The 16,164-nt window shown below is 37.3% G+C and overlaps 1 protein-coding gene across 2 annotated transcripts in view; it reads right to left on the reverse strand.

The window, feature by feature from the left end:
* LOC136864231 (protein SCAI) overlaps nucleotides 1-15,445 on the reverse strand; it is a 286,500-nt gene extending 271,055 nt beyond the window's left edge. The window contains exons 1-6 of one of the 2 annotated variants that reach the window (XM_067140962.2): nucleotides 15,249-15,445; nucleotides 15,058-15,172; nucleotides 14,402-14,497; nucleotides 14,161-14,247; nucleotides 13,974-14,072; nucleotides 13,755-13,851 (exon numbers count right to left, since the gene is read on the reverse strand). In XM_067140962.2, coding sequence (XP_066997063.1) covers nucleotides 13,755-13,851; nucleotides 13,974-14,072; nucleotides 14,161-14,247; nucleotides 14,402-14,497; nucleotides 15,058-15,155 — 477 coding nt within the window. In that variant the 5' untranslated portion in view covers nucleotides 15,156-15,172; nucleotides 15,249-15,445. Of the gene's footprint in view, nucleotides 1-13,754; nucleotides 13,852-13,973; nucleotides 14,073-14,160; nucleotides 14,248-14,401; nucleotides 14,498-15,057 lie in introns of both variants that reach the window. The other variant, XM_067140961.2, reaches the window with a different exon arrangement.
* Between the last annotated feature and the right edge of the window lie 719 nt (nucleotides 15,446-16,164).

Here is a 16,164-nt window from a genome sequence, read left to right on the forward strand (position 1 = left end):
TAGAATGAGTTCTTGGTTCAGGGTACTTACAGGAGTTAGACAAGGCTGTAATCTTTCACCTTTGCTGTTCGTAGTTTACATGGATCATCTGCTGAAAGGTATAAAATGGCAGGGAGGGATTCAGTTAGGTGGAAATGTAGTAAGCAGTTTGGCCTATGCTGACGACTTGGTCTTAATGGCAGACTGTGCCGAAAGCCTGCAGTCTAATATCTTAGAACTTGAAAATAGGTGCAATGAGTATGGTATGAAAATTAGCCTCTCGAAGACTAAATTGATACTAATATAATGGTCCGTTATTGGACATTATAAATTTTCCAGCTAACTCATTCTTGGTTGCCTGCGTTTCGCCCTCGTGTGCTAAGTTAGGCTCGTCAGTTGGGACTTAGCACACCACCCAAGACGCAAGGCTAGTGCATACTGTGGAGGCCACTGCATAGGCTATTTGAAGCCACCAGCAGTGCCAATGCACTATGAGAGCTATGTCTCATTTCCAAAAATAGATGTCTGCCTGGCCATCATATGATGTAGATGTTTATTCCCATGGGGAACCTAAATTTACTCATTCGGGACAAATAATTTAGGTTCCCCATGGGAATAAACATCTACATCAGACTAAATTGATGTCAGTAGGTAAGAAATTCAACAATCGAATGTCAGATTGGTGATAGAAAGCTAGAACAGGTCGATAATTTCAAGTATTTAGGTTGTGTGTTCTCCCAGGATGGTAATATAGTAAGTGAGATTGAATCAAGGTGTAGTAAAGCTAATGCAGTGAGCTCGCAGTTGCGATCAGCAGTATTCTGTAAGAAGGAAGTGAGCTCCCAGACGAAACTATCTATACATCGGTCTGTTTTCAGACCAACTTTGCTTTATGGGAGCGAAAGCTGGGTGGACTCAGGATATCTTATTTATAAGTTAGAAGTAACAGACATGAAAGTAGCGAGAATTATTGCTGGTACAAACAGGTGGGAACAATGGCAGGAGGGTACTCGGAATGAGGAGATAAAGGCTAATTTAGGAATGAACTCGATGGATAAAGCTGTATGCATAAACCGGCTTCAGTGGTGGGGTCATGCGAGGCGAATGGAGGAGGATAGGTTACCTAGGAGAATAATGGACTCTGTTATGGAGAGTAAGAGAAGTAGAGGGAGACCAAGACGACGATGGTTAGACTCGGTTTCTAATGATTTAAAGATAAGAGGTATAGAACTAAATGAGGCCACAACACTAGTTGCAAATCGAGGATTGTGGCGACGTTTAGTAAATTCTCAGAGGCTTGCAGACTGAACGCTGGAAGGCATAACAGTCTATAATGATAATGTATGTATGTTTGTACTGTCATTGATTCGATATGAACTGACATAGGAGGGAACTGAGTCTGGATATCGGTAGATGAAACAACCGATTCATGTGGTCGATACATTGCAAACTTCATAGTGGGTAAATGATGTCCAGAAGAACCTGGCAAACCTCATTTACTTTTGTGCAACGTGTTAGGAAAAACCAACCATGCTACAATTGCAAGATTTGTTAACGATTCCCTGCGACTTCTGTGGCCTACCGATTCGGAGAGTGATTGTTACAAAATGCACCATTCAGTCGCAGATGCAGCTTCGTATTTGTTGAAAGCTGGCCAGTCTCTTCAAGTATTATTTCCAAATCGCATCCATGTCACATGATTGGCCCATGGATTGCATCGTATTGCAAAAGAGATATTTAAATCTAAGAATTTCATTTTTGTCCGTATTGAACTGAGAATGGAAGATAGGAAAACTTAATAGGGTCCACCTTTTCAATACAAAAATGTTATAGTTTATTTATAACATATATTTGCACTTGGAACTAGTTTCGACGCTGTTTGGCGTCATCATCAGCCAAAATGTGGGAAATAGGCCAGCATGTAGGCATTTATATTACACAAGGCGTTACATTAAACAATACACATCTTACAAGGAGATAAAAACAGGGACGAATATAGAAACAAATGAATCATTGAGAAAGCAAAAGTTATACATATTAAAAATAACCTTAACCACACATCTTGCAGTGCGAAAATATTCGTCTTGAATGATTCCTGAATACAAAACACACGCGCACACATTTCTGAAGAGCCAGCAGGCAGGAAAAAGTAAAGTGAAACCTTAAGAGTTCTTCTGAGAAGAGTTCATCATTATTTCTATGTTCCGACTAACTAATGAAGTCTCCCTTGAGTTCCTGATAAACATACACAACAGGAAATTCTCCTTCACTATCAACAATAGCTATAAAGACCAACGGTAAATTTCATTTTAAATATTGTGCAGAGACGTGAAAGCATGATCTTGAACATGATATAACTTCTTCATTTAACCCAATTTTTTACACAAGGTGTTACATTAAACAATACACATCTTACGAGGAGATAAAAACAGGGACGAATGTAGAAACAAATGCATCATTGAGAAAGCAAAAGTTTTACATATTAAAAATAAGCTTAACCACACATCTTGCAGTGCGAAAATATTTGCCTTGAATGATTCCTGAATACAAAACGCACGCGCACACACTTCTGAAGAGCCAGCAGGCAGGAAAAAGTAAGGTGAAACCTTAAGAGTTCTTCTGAGAAGATTTCATTTTTTCTATGTTCCGACTAACTAATGAAGTCTCCCTTGAGTTCCTGATCAACATACACAACAGGAAATTCTCCTTCACTCTCAACAATAGCTATAAAAGACCAACGGTAAATTGTATTTTAAATACTGTGCAGAGATGTGAAAGCATGATCTTGAACATGATATAACTTCTTCATTTAACCACCTTTGAAAGTCTCTCTCTATATTACATAGCTTCATTAACACCACCGTTCTGTAGATGCACAAAATAATCTTGTAATCTTCACAGGTCCGGTATTCAGCTCGACAAGAATATAAAATTGGTATTAAGGAATACGTTTTCTGAGAGTTTGGAGGTTGACTGAGCCAGTATTTGTGGTGTATTGTTGCAGCGTTATGTGTAGGGTAGAGGCAGGTTTCTATGATGTTTATTGCGGGACATGAGGCGGTAAAGCTATGGCGCGAGATGAAGAGGAACAGAGCGTGTTGGATAGTTTAGGTCTGGGGAGCGGCCATTGTTGGATTAGGAGGGGAGAGGGAAGGAGCGGTAGGGGAGGAGGAGCGGAAGGAGGGGAAGTATGGAGGGTGATGTGGTGAAAGTGTGTGGCGTGACAAAGTATTATGCATAATCTGAAAGACAGATCTGTTTTTCGGGATATTCATGTTTTTGAAAAATTCAATGAGAAAGTCGAATAGGATCTTTGGTTTCTCTGAGATATCATTTAAGTTTAGGTTGGGATTGAAATATTGGTCTAAATGAATATAGAGGTTTTCAGTGACGTCTAGGAAAGAACCTTTGTTCAGAATATCTAATACCTCAAGATCTTGATTTATTTCAGTAAAGTTGTGCTTAAATTCTTTTATATGTATGTAATATAGAGAGAGACTTTCAAAGGTGGTTAAATGAAGAAGTTATATCATGTTCAAGATCATGCTTTCACATCTCTGCACAGTATTTAAAATACAATTTACCGTTGGTCTTTTATAGCTATTGTTGAGAGTGAAGGAGAATTTCCTGTTGTGTATGTTTATCAGGAACTCAAGGGAAACTTCATTAGTTAGTCGGAACATAGAAAAAATGATGAACTCTTCTCAGAAGAACTCTTAAGGTTTCACTTTACTTTTACCTGCCTGCTGGCTCTTCAGAAATGTGTGCACGTGTGTTTTGTATTCAGGAATCATTCAAGACGAATATTTTCGCACTGCAAGATGTGTGGTTAAGGTTATTTTTAATATGTATAACTTTTGCTTTCTCAACGATTCATTTGTTTCTATATTCGTCCCTGTTTTTATCTCCTTGTAAGATATGTATTGTTTAATGTAACGCCTTGTGTAATATAAATGCCTACATGCTGGCCTATTTCCCACATTTTGGCTGATGACGCCAAACAGCGTCGAAACTAGTTCCAAGTGCAAATATATGTTATAAATAAACTATAACATTTTTGTATTGAAAAGGTGGACCTTTTTAAGTTTTCCTATCTTCCCCTGCAAAAGAGATATGTACCCTTTTTCCATCTGCCAACAAAGTGATTTCAAGTGGGGAAAAAACTATTCTCTTGAATCTTGTATAGTCACTATTGCCTGATATTCACTGTTTAATTAAAAAAAGACCTAGAGCTCTTACCTTTAGGCATTTTTACAGTTTAATCTGTCAAACACTGCAATAGACGAAGAGCAAGGTAACAGATGAACGCACTTGTTTAGGCAAACCTTGGTAGGCTACTGCAAGGAGAATGGAATATCAGAAAGAAGGAAATAGCTGTTGTGAAATGGGTCATTATCCATCTACCTGCTTATATTGCAACACTGAAAGCCCTTTCCTTGATGAGAGGAGAGCTTCTTGTGTTACCAAGGGATGTACAATATATAGAATTGATTAGGTTTTTCATTTAATTTAGAAATCCTAAATAATTGATCACACATAAGAGGAAAATATACCTGTATATGCACTAACGTTCAAAATATGGACTAACATTCAAAATATGCATTTTAAAAATATCCGACCCATAGGAATCATTTCACAGACTCCAAGTAACTTTTTTTTCTGTGTATCACATTGAATATGTCTCGTGTTGCATTTGCGATATAGTTCTTCACGTCTTCTGTCCATTGTGCATTTGTGAATGGAAACACTCTTCACGTTGACGTAGTGGTCAGGGAAAAGAAAAAGAAAACTTAACTACCTTTAACTGTTCTCTTGTTCAAGGTTTCTCTTCCGCCGGAACCTGTTCTCACAAGGTGGGGAACTTGGTTATCCACAGTATCATTCTACCAGGAGAACTTTAACCAAGTGAAAGATGTAGTTAAAAGTATTGATGATAGTCATACTGCGTGTGTTTGTGAAGCAAAGTGCGCATTTGAATCTGAAACTGTATATATAGATGTATCAATTTCATCCATGTGCATTATTAGTCAATTTCGAAGGAAATTACGGGCTTAGAAATTTGTGGTGCACTCCTAGACGGATCCCTTCAGTTAATTCAAAACAACACCAGTTCTTTAAACGGTGTCCATGTTGACACTGGACAAAATGTTAAAAAAGGAAACACAGTGCAGTGTAGGACTCACACCCAGGACTGAAGAAGATTCAATCCATAAGCAACTACATAAGTGGAATCAGGCAGTCTTTGCTGGAAGAATGTTCTGAGCAGTCACTGCCAGTTTACAAGTATTGCCCAGTAACGTCCATCGAAGTAGAACGATAATATTCGGCGTATAAATTAATTCTGTCCAACAACATACAGTCATTGACCCCTGAAAACATTGAAAAACTCTTGAAAACCTACTGCCATGCATCATTTTGCAAGGAATGAAACATGCTTGTCAATTTAAAACCAAGTTAAAATTAAATAATACGTTTGGTAAGAGTATTTTATTTTTAGTGCATAATTTTGTGTATATTTTCAACATTTTTAGTGCATATGTGCACGCATTTTTTGGAGTTTTTAGTGCATATGAATCTGGGCCCTAATGATTACAAAGTACCGGTACAGTATGACTGGTACGAGTATGATAGTAAAACTTACGACACATCAACTTCTATAATGTGTAACATCTGTTAATGGATTGTTAGCTTTTGGTTCAATATTTGAATCTTACTTAAATAACTTTTTGCTAGTGGCTTTTATGTCGCACCGACACAGATAGGTCTTATGGCGACGATGGGATAGGATAGGCCTAGGAGTTGGAAGCGGCCATGGCCTTAAGTAAGGTACAGCCCCAGCATTTGACTGGTGTGAAAATGGGAAACCACGGAAAACCATCTTCAGGGCTGCCGACAGAGGAATTTGAACCCACTATCTCCCAGTTGCAAGCTCACAGCTGCGCGACCCTAACCGCACGGCCAACTCGCCCGGTAATATTCCGAGTTATTGTGACTTCTGTTGCTGAATGTGTAGCTGTAATTAGTTGGGTCTAAGACTGTAAGTGTCCCAATATTTGAAATATAACATTATCCCAGCATTTTCAACTCTGTATAACTAGTTCCATGATGAAGTTTCTACTAGTATGCTTCATTATGAGGGTAAAGTACTAAAGTTCTCTAAACTTCTGATAATAGGCTACATAACACAACAGAAAATATATGTTGTATTATTTGCCTTTGAACAAGTAAACAATGTAATAACAAATAAAACTAGCATGAAATAAATTCTCCATGATAGGCTATCCATCCAATAGGTACTAAAATATTAGCATTTGCAAAGGAGATATCTCTCTCTCTCTCTCTCTCTCTCTCTCTCTCTCTCTCTCTCTCTCAGAAATTAATAACTTGAATGTAAGAAGTAGAAACACCACCCATTCACCCGAAAGCTATGAATATTGATATATTAAAACTGTCAATGCAAATTATTAAAGAGTAGGACAACATGCAAATATGACATTCTTACAAATGAGTAAGACAAAAATAACATGCAAAGGAATTTAACACAAATTTTAAAGCAGAAGAATGTCATAACTGTACACAAATGAATGAAAAAATGGAAGATTAAGTTTTCACAAATTCATGCCTACCATACAACCAGTTAATAACCTAACCAGTCAAAGATATATTGCATTAAAATGAAATGTGCCACATCAAGCCTTTGGGTGTGGCGAGCCCATCGTAACAATAGCCTATATGGACAAAGCAGATATGGTGCCTCGGAAAAGGTTAGGGCGTCCCCTGCTAAAAGCGACGCGCAGCTCTTCACAGGTGCTGGGGGAACTGTAAAAAATGGGAAACCAGCACCAAACTACATCAAAATTGCAACAGTTAATGTACTGACACTGACGGGAAAGACAGAAGAACTGGTTGACTTCATGATAGAAAAAGATATAGCCATACTTGGACTGTGCGAGACCAAGAAGAGGGGTACAGGGGAGATCCCTCTGAGAGAAGGATACAGGCTGTATTACAGCGGAGGACCTGAAGCAAAAAATGGAGTGGCCATCATACTTAGAAGAGAAATCCAAGAATATCTGGAATATACAAAGTACGTCAGTGATAGGATGATGATGAGACTCCAGTTTGAAAATGGCGTGAAAGATCTATTTCAGTTGTATGCCCCACAAACTGGTTGCATAGATGAACATCTAGAGGACTTCTTAGAGGAAGTGGAGAGAGAGAGAGAAGATAAGGAAGTACTATTGATGGGAGATCTAAATGCACAAGTTGGAATGGAAAGACAAGGGAAGGAAGATGTTGTAGGGCCCTTTGGATATGGAAATGTAAATCCAGAAGGAGAGTTGTTGGTGGATTTTTGCATGAGGAATCAAATGATTGTTGGAAACACCTGGTTTAGGAAGAAGAACAGTCAGAAGATTACAAGGTATGGCTGGGGAGACAGACGAACAAAGACCATGATTGATTATATAATCATAGAGAAAGAACACCGGAAGAACCTTGTAGATGTAACAGCCATGCCTGAAGAAGCCTTTGGTAGAGATCATAGAGTTGTGATAGGAAAATTGAAAGTTGGAAAGATTGAAAAACCCCAATTAAGAAGAGAGAAAAGAATTAAAGTATGGAAGTTGAAGGAGAAAAGCATACAAGAAGAATTTCAAAGGGAAATAATACCCTTGGTACCCAGGACAGAGGTGGGGAATGTTGAAGAGGAATGGAAAAGATTTAAGGAAGCACTGGTTGGATGTGCAGAAAAGGTGTGTGATAGAACATCAGGAAATGTGAAAGACAAAGAAACACTGGTGGAATGATAGGGTAAAGATTAAAGTGAAGGAAAAGAAAATGGCATGGAAAGCATGGAAAACATCTAAGACTGAAGAAAGTAGAAGAAAATATGTGGAGGCAAAGAATTTGGCCAAGAAAGTAGTGGAGGAAGAAAAGAGGAAAAGCTGAGCCTTATTTACACAGACATTGAGAGATGATACGCAGGGCAGCAAGAAATTACTGTATGGTATCTTAAGAAACAAAAAGGGAGATCAAGTAAACACCACATTTGTGAAGGATGAAGGTGGCATAATTTTAACAAAGCCAGAAGAAATAAGAAATAGATGGAGAGAATATTTTCAGAAGCTGCTGAACATAAGAACGGATGACAGTCATTCAATGGACGACCAGGAAAGGCAATTAGTTGACGAAGAAATGGATAAAGAAATTACAATGAATGAAATTGAAATGGCAGTAAGAAAGATGAAGAATGGAAAAACTGCTGGAATAGATGAAATTTCAGTGGAGATGATAAAGGCAGCTGGAGCTGTAGGCCTGCAGTGGACATATCGGGTTCTCAGGAAGGTCTGGGAGAATAAGGAGGTCCCTGAGGATTGGCAAAAAGGAATAATCATCCCAATTTTCAAGAAAGGTGATAAGAAAGTTTTGAAGAACTACAGGGGAATTACTCTAATATCCCATGTTGCTAAGATAATGGAAAGGATACTGGAAAGTAGAATAAGGTTGAGGGTTGAGAAGCAGATACAGGAAAATCAGTTTGGTTTCAGAAGTGGAAGGTCAACAATAGAACCCATTTTCATTATGAGGCAACTAATGGAAAAGCATTGGGAGTACGGGAATGATATGGTGATGACATTCATTGATATTGAAAAGGCATATGACAGTGTCCCTAGGACGAAAGTTTGGGACAGTCTGGTGCAAAAAGGAATTGGACAGGGATTAACAAACACGATCATGGCATTGTATAAGGAATGTTGTAGTTGCGTGCAAACACAAGTTGGCAGGACAAGTTGGTTCAAAATAACTAGTGGGCTGAGACAGGGAAGTGTTCTATCACCAATCCTGTTTACATTAGTCATGGATGACATCATGAGAACAGCAAAAGCAGCATATTGATGAAGAGAAATGAACATGATGTTATTTGCAGATGATATTGTGATTTGGGGAGAAGACGACAGGAAGGTTCAAGAACAGCTGAATGTGGTGAATAGGAAGATTGAAGAATGTGGATTGAAAATAAGTGTAGAAAAGAGTAAAACTCTTGTTATGACTAGAGGGGAGAAAGAAGGGAAAGGTCAGATTAGACTTGCAGACAAGCACCTGGAAGTAGTGGAAACGTTTAAATACCTGGGGAGTGAATTAATGGAGAATGCTCGACTGGATGCTGAGATTAGTAAAAGGATTCAAGCTGGAAGTTGTTTCTATCATAGTGTAAGAAATATGTTATGGGACAAAGATGTGCCAATGGAAGCAAAGGATACTATGTACAAGATGTATTACGTACCCATAACAACTTACGGAGCAGAAACTTGGACAATGACAAAGAAGGATGAGAGTCAAATACAGGCGGCCGAAATGAAATTCTTGAGGAGTATGATACAGAAGAGCAGAAGAGACAAAATAAGGAATGAGAAAATCCGGGAAGAAATTGGAGTGGAAAAAATGAATGATAGAATAGAGAAGAGCCGACTAAGATGGTTTGGGCACACAAAGCGAATGAGCGACGAAAGAATGCCAAAAAAGGTGATGGAAATGCAAATCCAAGGAAGGAGAGGCTGTGGACGACCACGATTGAGATGGAAGGATACCATCCAACGCAGCATTATAGAAAGAAACCTGGACTGGGACACAGTGTTGGAGGAGTGGTGGAAAGACCGAAGAAAGTGGAGAGGAACCATATTTGCCCCTACCCGGCTACAGCTGGATAAAGGGCAATGATGATGATGATGCCACATCAAGATTCTACCCGACATTCATCAAGCAGTTTACACCGTGAATTCTGTAATCACATGAGGTGGAGGACATAATTAGCTTATTTAACACAAATCACACCTCGTAATGAAAATCTGCAAAGTACCTCCTAATCTGACTAAGGATATTTCAGTACAAGATATTAGAATCATTCTGTATTGACGGTTTTCACTTTACAAAGGAAAAAATTAAATGTATCCTCCTAATTAAATACAAAACATCTATATACATAAAATAAGAGTTTTGTCTGTACATTGCTCAGAATTTGAAAAGAATGGTATTTCAGTATCGGTCATGTCCACAGTAACAAGGAAATGCACTTTTTACTTTTCCGTAATTTCTGTCTGTCTGTCTATGTATGCACACGCATCACTAGAAAACTGCTAAAACGAACTTAATGAAAATTGGTATGCAAAGTCAGGGAATACGTCGCTACAATCTAGGCCATAAATAATTTTATTCACACTGACGGAAATGGTAGTTTAGAGGAAGGCCGAAAAGTTAATTTTCAATTATTTATGATATTATTGGTCCTATATTAATAAAAATTTGTATGTAAAGTCTGGGAATAAGTCGCTACAATCCAAGCTATAAATAATTTTATTCACGCTGAGTGAAATGGTAGTTTAGGAGAAGGCCTAAAACTTAAATATTTGCCTTTTTAGTGGTCCTATCTCATTGGAAATTGGTATCCAAAGTCTGAGAAAGAGCCACTATAATCTAGACTATAAATCATTTAATTCACCCTGAGTGAAATGGTAGTTTAGTGGAAGGCCTAAAATTTAATTCTCAAATATTTATATTATTAGTGGTGGTATCGATAAATACTACATAACCAAAGTTGTATAGAATTAAATTTCCGACCATTTATGTCATACATTTATACCGTACCGGTTATGGTAACACAGATATTCGTGAATATGTATTTTTGTTGCTAAGTCCATATCAACGCCGAGTCATGAGAAAATGGGGTAACAGAATTTAATGAAAATCGGTATATTGAGTCGGGGAATAAGAAACTACAGTCTAAGCTATAAAGAATTTTATTCACCCTGGATGAAACTATAGTTTAGGGGAAGGCGCCTAAAATGTAATTGTTAAATACCTACAGTATGTTATTGGTCCTATCGAAAAGTACTACATAACAAAAGTTATAGAGAATACAATTTCCGATCATTTATGTTTTATTCAGTTTTAACGTACCGACTATGATAAGAGTGGTATTTCAGAGTCGCAAGAAAACTAAATGTGAAGGCTTACAATATTGAAAGGGCATAACATTGATCAACAATAACATTACATTGACCATTGTTTGTTGTGATGTTCTTTGTCTTTTATGCTGCCTCTCAACTCCGATAGATGGGATTACTGCTGCGCAGCGAGTATAATAGCCTGACTGAATACTGGCAGGAAATAGCCGGGGAGTTAGAAAACTTTCTTCTTTAGCATGCCATTCCTTTGGTTCATACATTTTCTGATACAGCTGGTACGTAGCACACTGGTCCAACATAGTATTCCAGCTGTTCGATCCCTACTCTGACGCGCTGTTTTGGATGAGCAGTGGGCATAGGTACTTAAGGCAGAGGATCACTTAGTAGAGTAGTAGTAGTATGCACTGGTCTTGAATAACAATTAGGGCAATTCCAAATTATAGTACTACAATTCACTAAATAACTCATAACTCAACCCTGAAAAGATCCGCTTCTTCCTCTTCATTTTTATTGAATTCTACGTTCATTTTATTCCAAATTTCTGGCATGGAGGAAACATTTGCCTCCAAGTCAGATAGATATTTCCGCCGCCAGTGTAGTGAATTGATACTTTCCGACTCATCGGGTATTACTAGGAAACAGATTAGTAAAAGAGCATAGTTTTTGCCCTGGGAGTCGCCACAATTCGACCCCCTCCCCGCCGAAGACGGACGATGAATGTACACGGATCACTGTAGTCTGCGGCTTGGTCATTCCAGCTCTGGAACTTTGGACTTTTAGATCGGCAGCTTAGTCCTGTTCGTTAAAAGTGGGAAAATGTCTGGTTTTTCATTTGATCGAGTATTTCATATGAAAGCATTGCCGACGTTATTGTAATGTATGTTCATTTCAGTTGGGAAAACCACTGAGACAGTCATTCTGAGGATTTAAAAAGGCAGGTGGAGAGTGAGTTTCTACTATTATAATGAAAGCTTCCCAACCTGATTGTGACTGATGGTATCCAAGCAGGTCTACCATTACAGTGAGAATTCCCTAACTCAGTCTTCATATGAGAAAAGATGTTTGGTGACTTCCCCGTCGCGTTTGTAGGGTAACGTTAAGAGCTATGCAATTTCATACAATCTTGCTCACAACATGCACACTACCTAACCTAGAATTCTGTATACAATGTAGAATTCCGTAGCGAAGCACGGGTACATCAGCTAGTATATATATATATATATACTATATATATATATATATTTACTGATCTGAGGAATCTACTGATGCCATAACTTTAAATCGGTGATAAAACCTTCAAATAATGAAGAGGTATATGTTCCTTTGAAACAATATTATAAATTTTCTTTTGAGACACTTCATGACATCTATGGTAACAAAATTAGATAAATTCAGATATTATCACCCAATAAAGCTATTCATAAAGTTCTTTGTGCCGAGTGTCATCAAAACCAAAATGATACAGAAAAATTCAAAAGTTGGTCTCACTAAGACCCCAAATCATTGAACACATATCCCAAAGCTCTATCCTTCAGTACTTTTCTCTGTTGCGTACGATACATATATGAGTATTATGTTACAGTACAGGTGAACCTACAGTACACTGAATTCCTGTTAGGCCTATATGAAGTACCATGTGATTATTTCGAGTGGTTTCTTTGAGGCATTTTGCCATCAATTAAGATTTAAATAGTAGAAAAATGGGACAGATGTACTGGGAATTGAACCTAAATAGTCTACAGTACATAAAAGTTTTGCTATATTAATATCTAAAAGATGAAGATTTTCACTTTATACTGTACATAACAGGGTTTAAGAGTGATGTAAACATGTGAGAGATACATACAAGACATACAGAATATTAAATTAAATTATATAAATAAAGTGGAAGCAAATAACACACGAACTATCCAAGAGTATCTGCTTTACGTCGCATCAACACAGATAGGTCTTATGGCGATGATGGGATAGGAAAGGCCTAGGAGTGGGAAGGAAGCAGCCGTGGCCTTAATTAAGGTACAGGCCCAGCATTTGCCTGGTGTGAAATTGGGAAACTATCATAAATAATCTTCAGGGCTGCCAGCAGTGGGGTTCAAACTCACTATCTCCCGGATGCAAGCTTACAGCTGCGCGCCCCTAACCGAACGGCCAACTCGCCCGGTACCATACAGAACCTCACAGTGAAACTATCTACTTCGTACAGGCACAAAATCCACAGTGCTATTATAAAAAATATTACAATAAGGAGTTCATGAGTAAAAAAAGTCTTAAGAGGTGGGCCTATTTGTATAAGAGGTAAATTATACAAGTGTGGAAAAAACATATTTCAATTTCTAGATAAAATCTCAGTGATCCTTTGAGATTAATTTCATAATGAGCAAGGAAGTGTCCCTAATCCCAAAATGGACAAGAAAAGTAACAGTAAATTTGCCAGCCAAATTTTTTCACTACCGGTACAAGACTAAACGAAGCAACTTCACTGTAACTAGCCTGCCTTCTTTAAAACAAAATTGCTCATTTCATGAAATTTGATTGGAGGCCATTACATTATAAACAAAGCAGCTCACTCAACATTACAATTACAGGGCTCCGTAGCCACTCCATAAAGGTGATGTAGGGCCTAAACATGTGATGGACAGACAAGACCTACAAAACAAATTAAAAATACACTATCTAGGCCTATGTATTTGTGGGGGTAACATGCTCGAATTCCATTATTAGTTTGATAAATAAGTTATGCCTTTCCCATCAAAAAATTCATCATATGGTCTAATATAAATAAAGTATGAAGTATTTGGAAATTACTCTTACCATAACCAAATCTCGAACAAGCTTCATTTTCTTGAGAAGTAAACACACAACAATAAATCGTGCATAGTACCGTAGCTTCTTCACCATTAGATCAGACCTAGAAGGAATGACATAAAAATCAGTTTTATGTATACCATATATCCATCAGGTTAAAGGAATCAATATGTGTCAGGTTAAAGGAATCAATACGTGTAAGCATATTTTCAGAACATTGCTCACCTATCTTCTTTTGCTGCTCTAGAATAGTATGCTCTACCACGAATAGCTGCATAAAAGGAATAAGCTTCATTCAGGTAATTTGTTTCACTTGTACGTAGACTGAAAGGCAAAGAGAAAAGAGGAGCAATGAAATGCCTAAAAAGAAAAACTAAACAAAAAACTCTTTGATTCTTGCATAGTTACTCACTAATAATGATAATAGAGCTGTCCTATTTTGGATGCTATCTCTCCTATTTGCCACCTCTTCAACCCATATTTTGAGTCCAGAATTTGTCTGTCAAAAGAAAATGCACACATACTTATAGGATGAACATGAAAAATCCAAGTATTTCAATAAAAATTCATTAACAAAAACGTTTAGTCACAATAAAAGAATAATAAAATGAAAATTATTTCAAGCAAGTACGGAAATACACTAGTACCGGTACCTATGCTGTTGCTGAAATTTCCATAATTTAGTATAAATGTCAAAGGTTCTTCCAAAGTATGCTTGCCATTGCTTATGTCCATACTGAGGTAAATCCCTAGAAGACAAAAAAAGGGGGGATAAAAATAAGGAATATTCGTAATACACACGACAGAGCATATCTGAAACAAAACCATTGGTCACCTGTATCCTTACACAATGAAAACTTGAATGTAATGCAAGGAAAGGGGGTGGGGCATATTTTGAAGTTTGTTTTCAAACTTATGAGATAAAATTCATTAAAAAGTCCAAAATTTCAATATACATAGATTTCTAGAACAACTCCTATACAAAATAATATGGAGTTATGTCATAAAAAGCAAATAATGAATCACACTTTAAAATACGTACTGAAACCATGTGTATGTTCTTGACAAAGTCATTCAAGCAGAGAAATACGTGAAAAAACCTCATTTTGAAATGACACCTTCAGGCAGTATTGAGAGAAGGTTCAGGAACATAAAATCAATTTCAATCAACACTTTTGATAGTCAAATGTTGTACAAATGTTATAAATAGACACAAATGTAAATGTGACATATCCTGACATTACTGAATAAAAGGCTGGGGTATGCAACCAACTATACACGAACACAAATAGGCAAAACTGACAGTTACCTCAGGCCGTTGAATAGCTGTTTCGATTTCTCTAACAAATGACAAAATTCAATCACTATCTTCCTCTCATGTTCATCCATGCCTGCCATAATGACCATTTCTCTGCTAGTGATTCCTGAAGACATAAGAGGGTTTGTGAGCATCATGTTGCCAAATCTTATCCAGTGACACCGAATGCACACAATACATACATCACCAATTGCAATATACTCATTAAAGTGTATCTGGTTTTTCTTCCCCGATCAGCTGCTGATGTTTATTGTATAAATCTCAAAATTTACAGTACTTCTCCCCAAATAATTAGAAATGTGGCAACCAAGTGAACTGGCGTTCAACTAACTCTGTAATCACTTTTAACGAAGACATTCACGAAACTAAGTTAACCCACTTTAAATCACCACGCCGAACTATCATGAGAGTGTACTTCCAGATTGAAATAGGTGAATAACCCAACGAAATTAAAAAAATCATATGACTGGAGATATTGATTGAACAAAAGAAGGACGTTCATAGTAGTAAGCGCGTGCCAATGAGAGAGTAGTTACAACATGTTGTCAATAGATGGCTGATGCTGCCAATATGATCAAGGACTATTGAAATATAACTCTTTGGTTGGAAAAGAGAATGAACAACTAGAAGAACTTGCACTTTCGATTGAATATTCTTTGTCTGTGATACCATGCAGAAAATACACTTCTTAAGGACAACTCGCAGATCAAGAACGAGGATATGAAATAAGTAGAGTGTCTTCTCCAATCAGTTATTATCAGGGCCCGGATTTTGATGACTTGTCATCTTTATAAGTGGTACATCACACACAATGCTAATTATATAGAAATCTTGATCATAGATCCCGACTACAGAAATGCGTATTTATTGAGTCATTTTATCGTCAGTTTTTGCCATGTTTCACCTTTAGATCTCTTATTTAGATTTTACCTCAATATTTGGTATGTTCAGCCATTCTTTACATTAATTTCTTATTTATAAGTTATTTTGTCTCTGTCCTGCGTTTTTATTGAGTCATTTTTACGCATTTACTTTCGGTAATCAACCTACTATTTGAATATAGCATAAGCTTCGAATAAGCAGGAATGCTCAAACATC

Source organism: Anabrus simplex, chromosome 2 (assembly GCF_040414725.1).
Source record: "Anabrus simplex isolate iqAnaSimp1 chromosome 2, ASM4041472v1, whole genome shotgun sequence".
In the NCBI taxonomy this organism is placed as follows: Eukaryota; Metazoa; Arthropoda; class Insecta; order Orthoptera; family Tettigoniidae; genus Anabrus; species Anabrus simplex.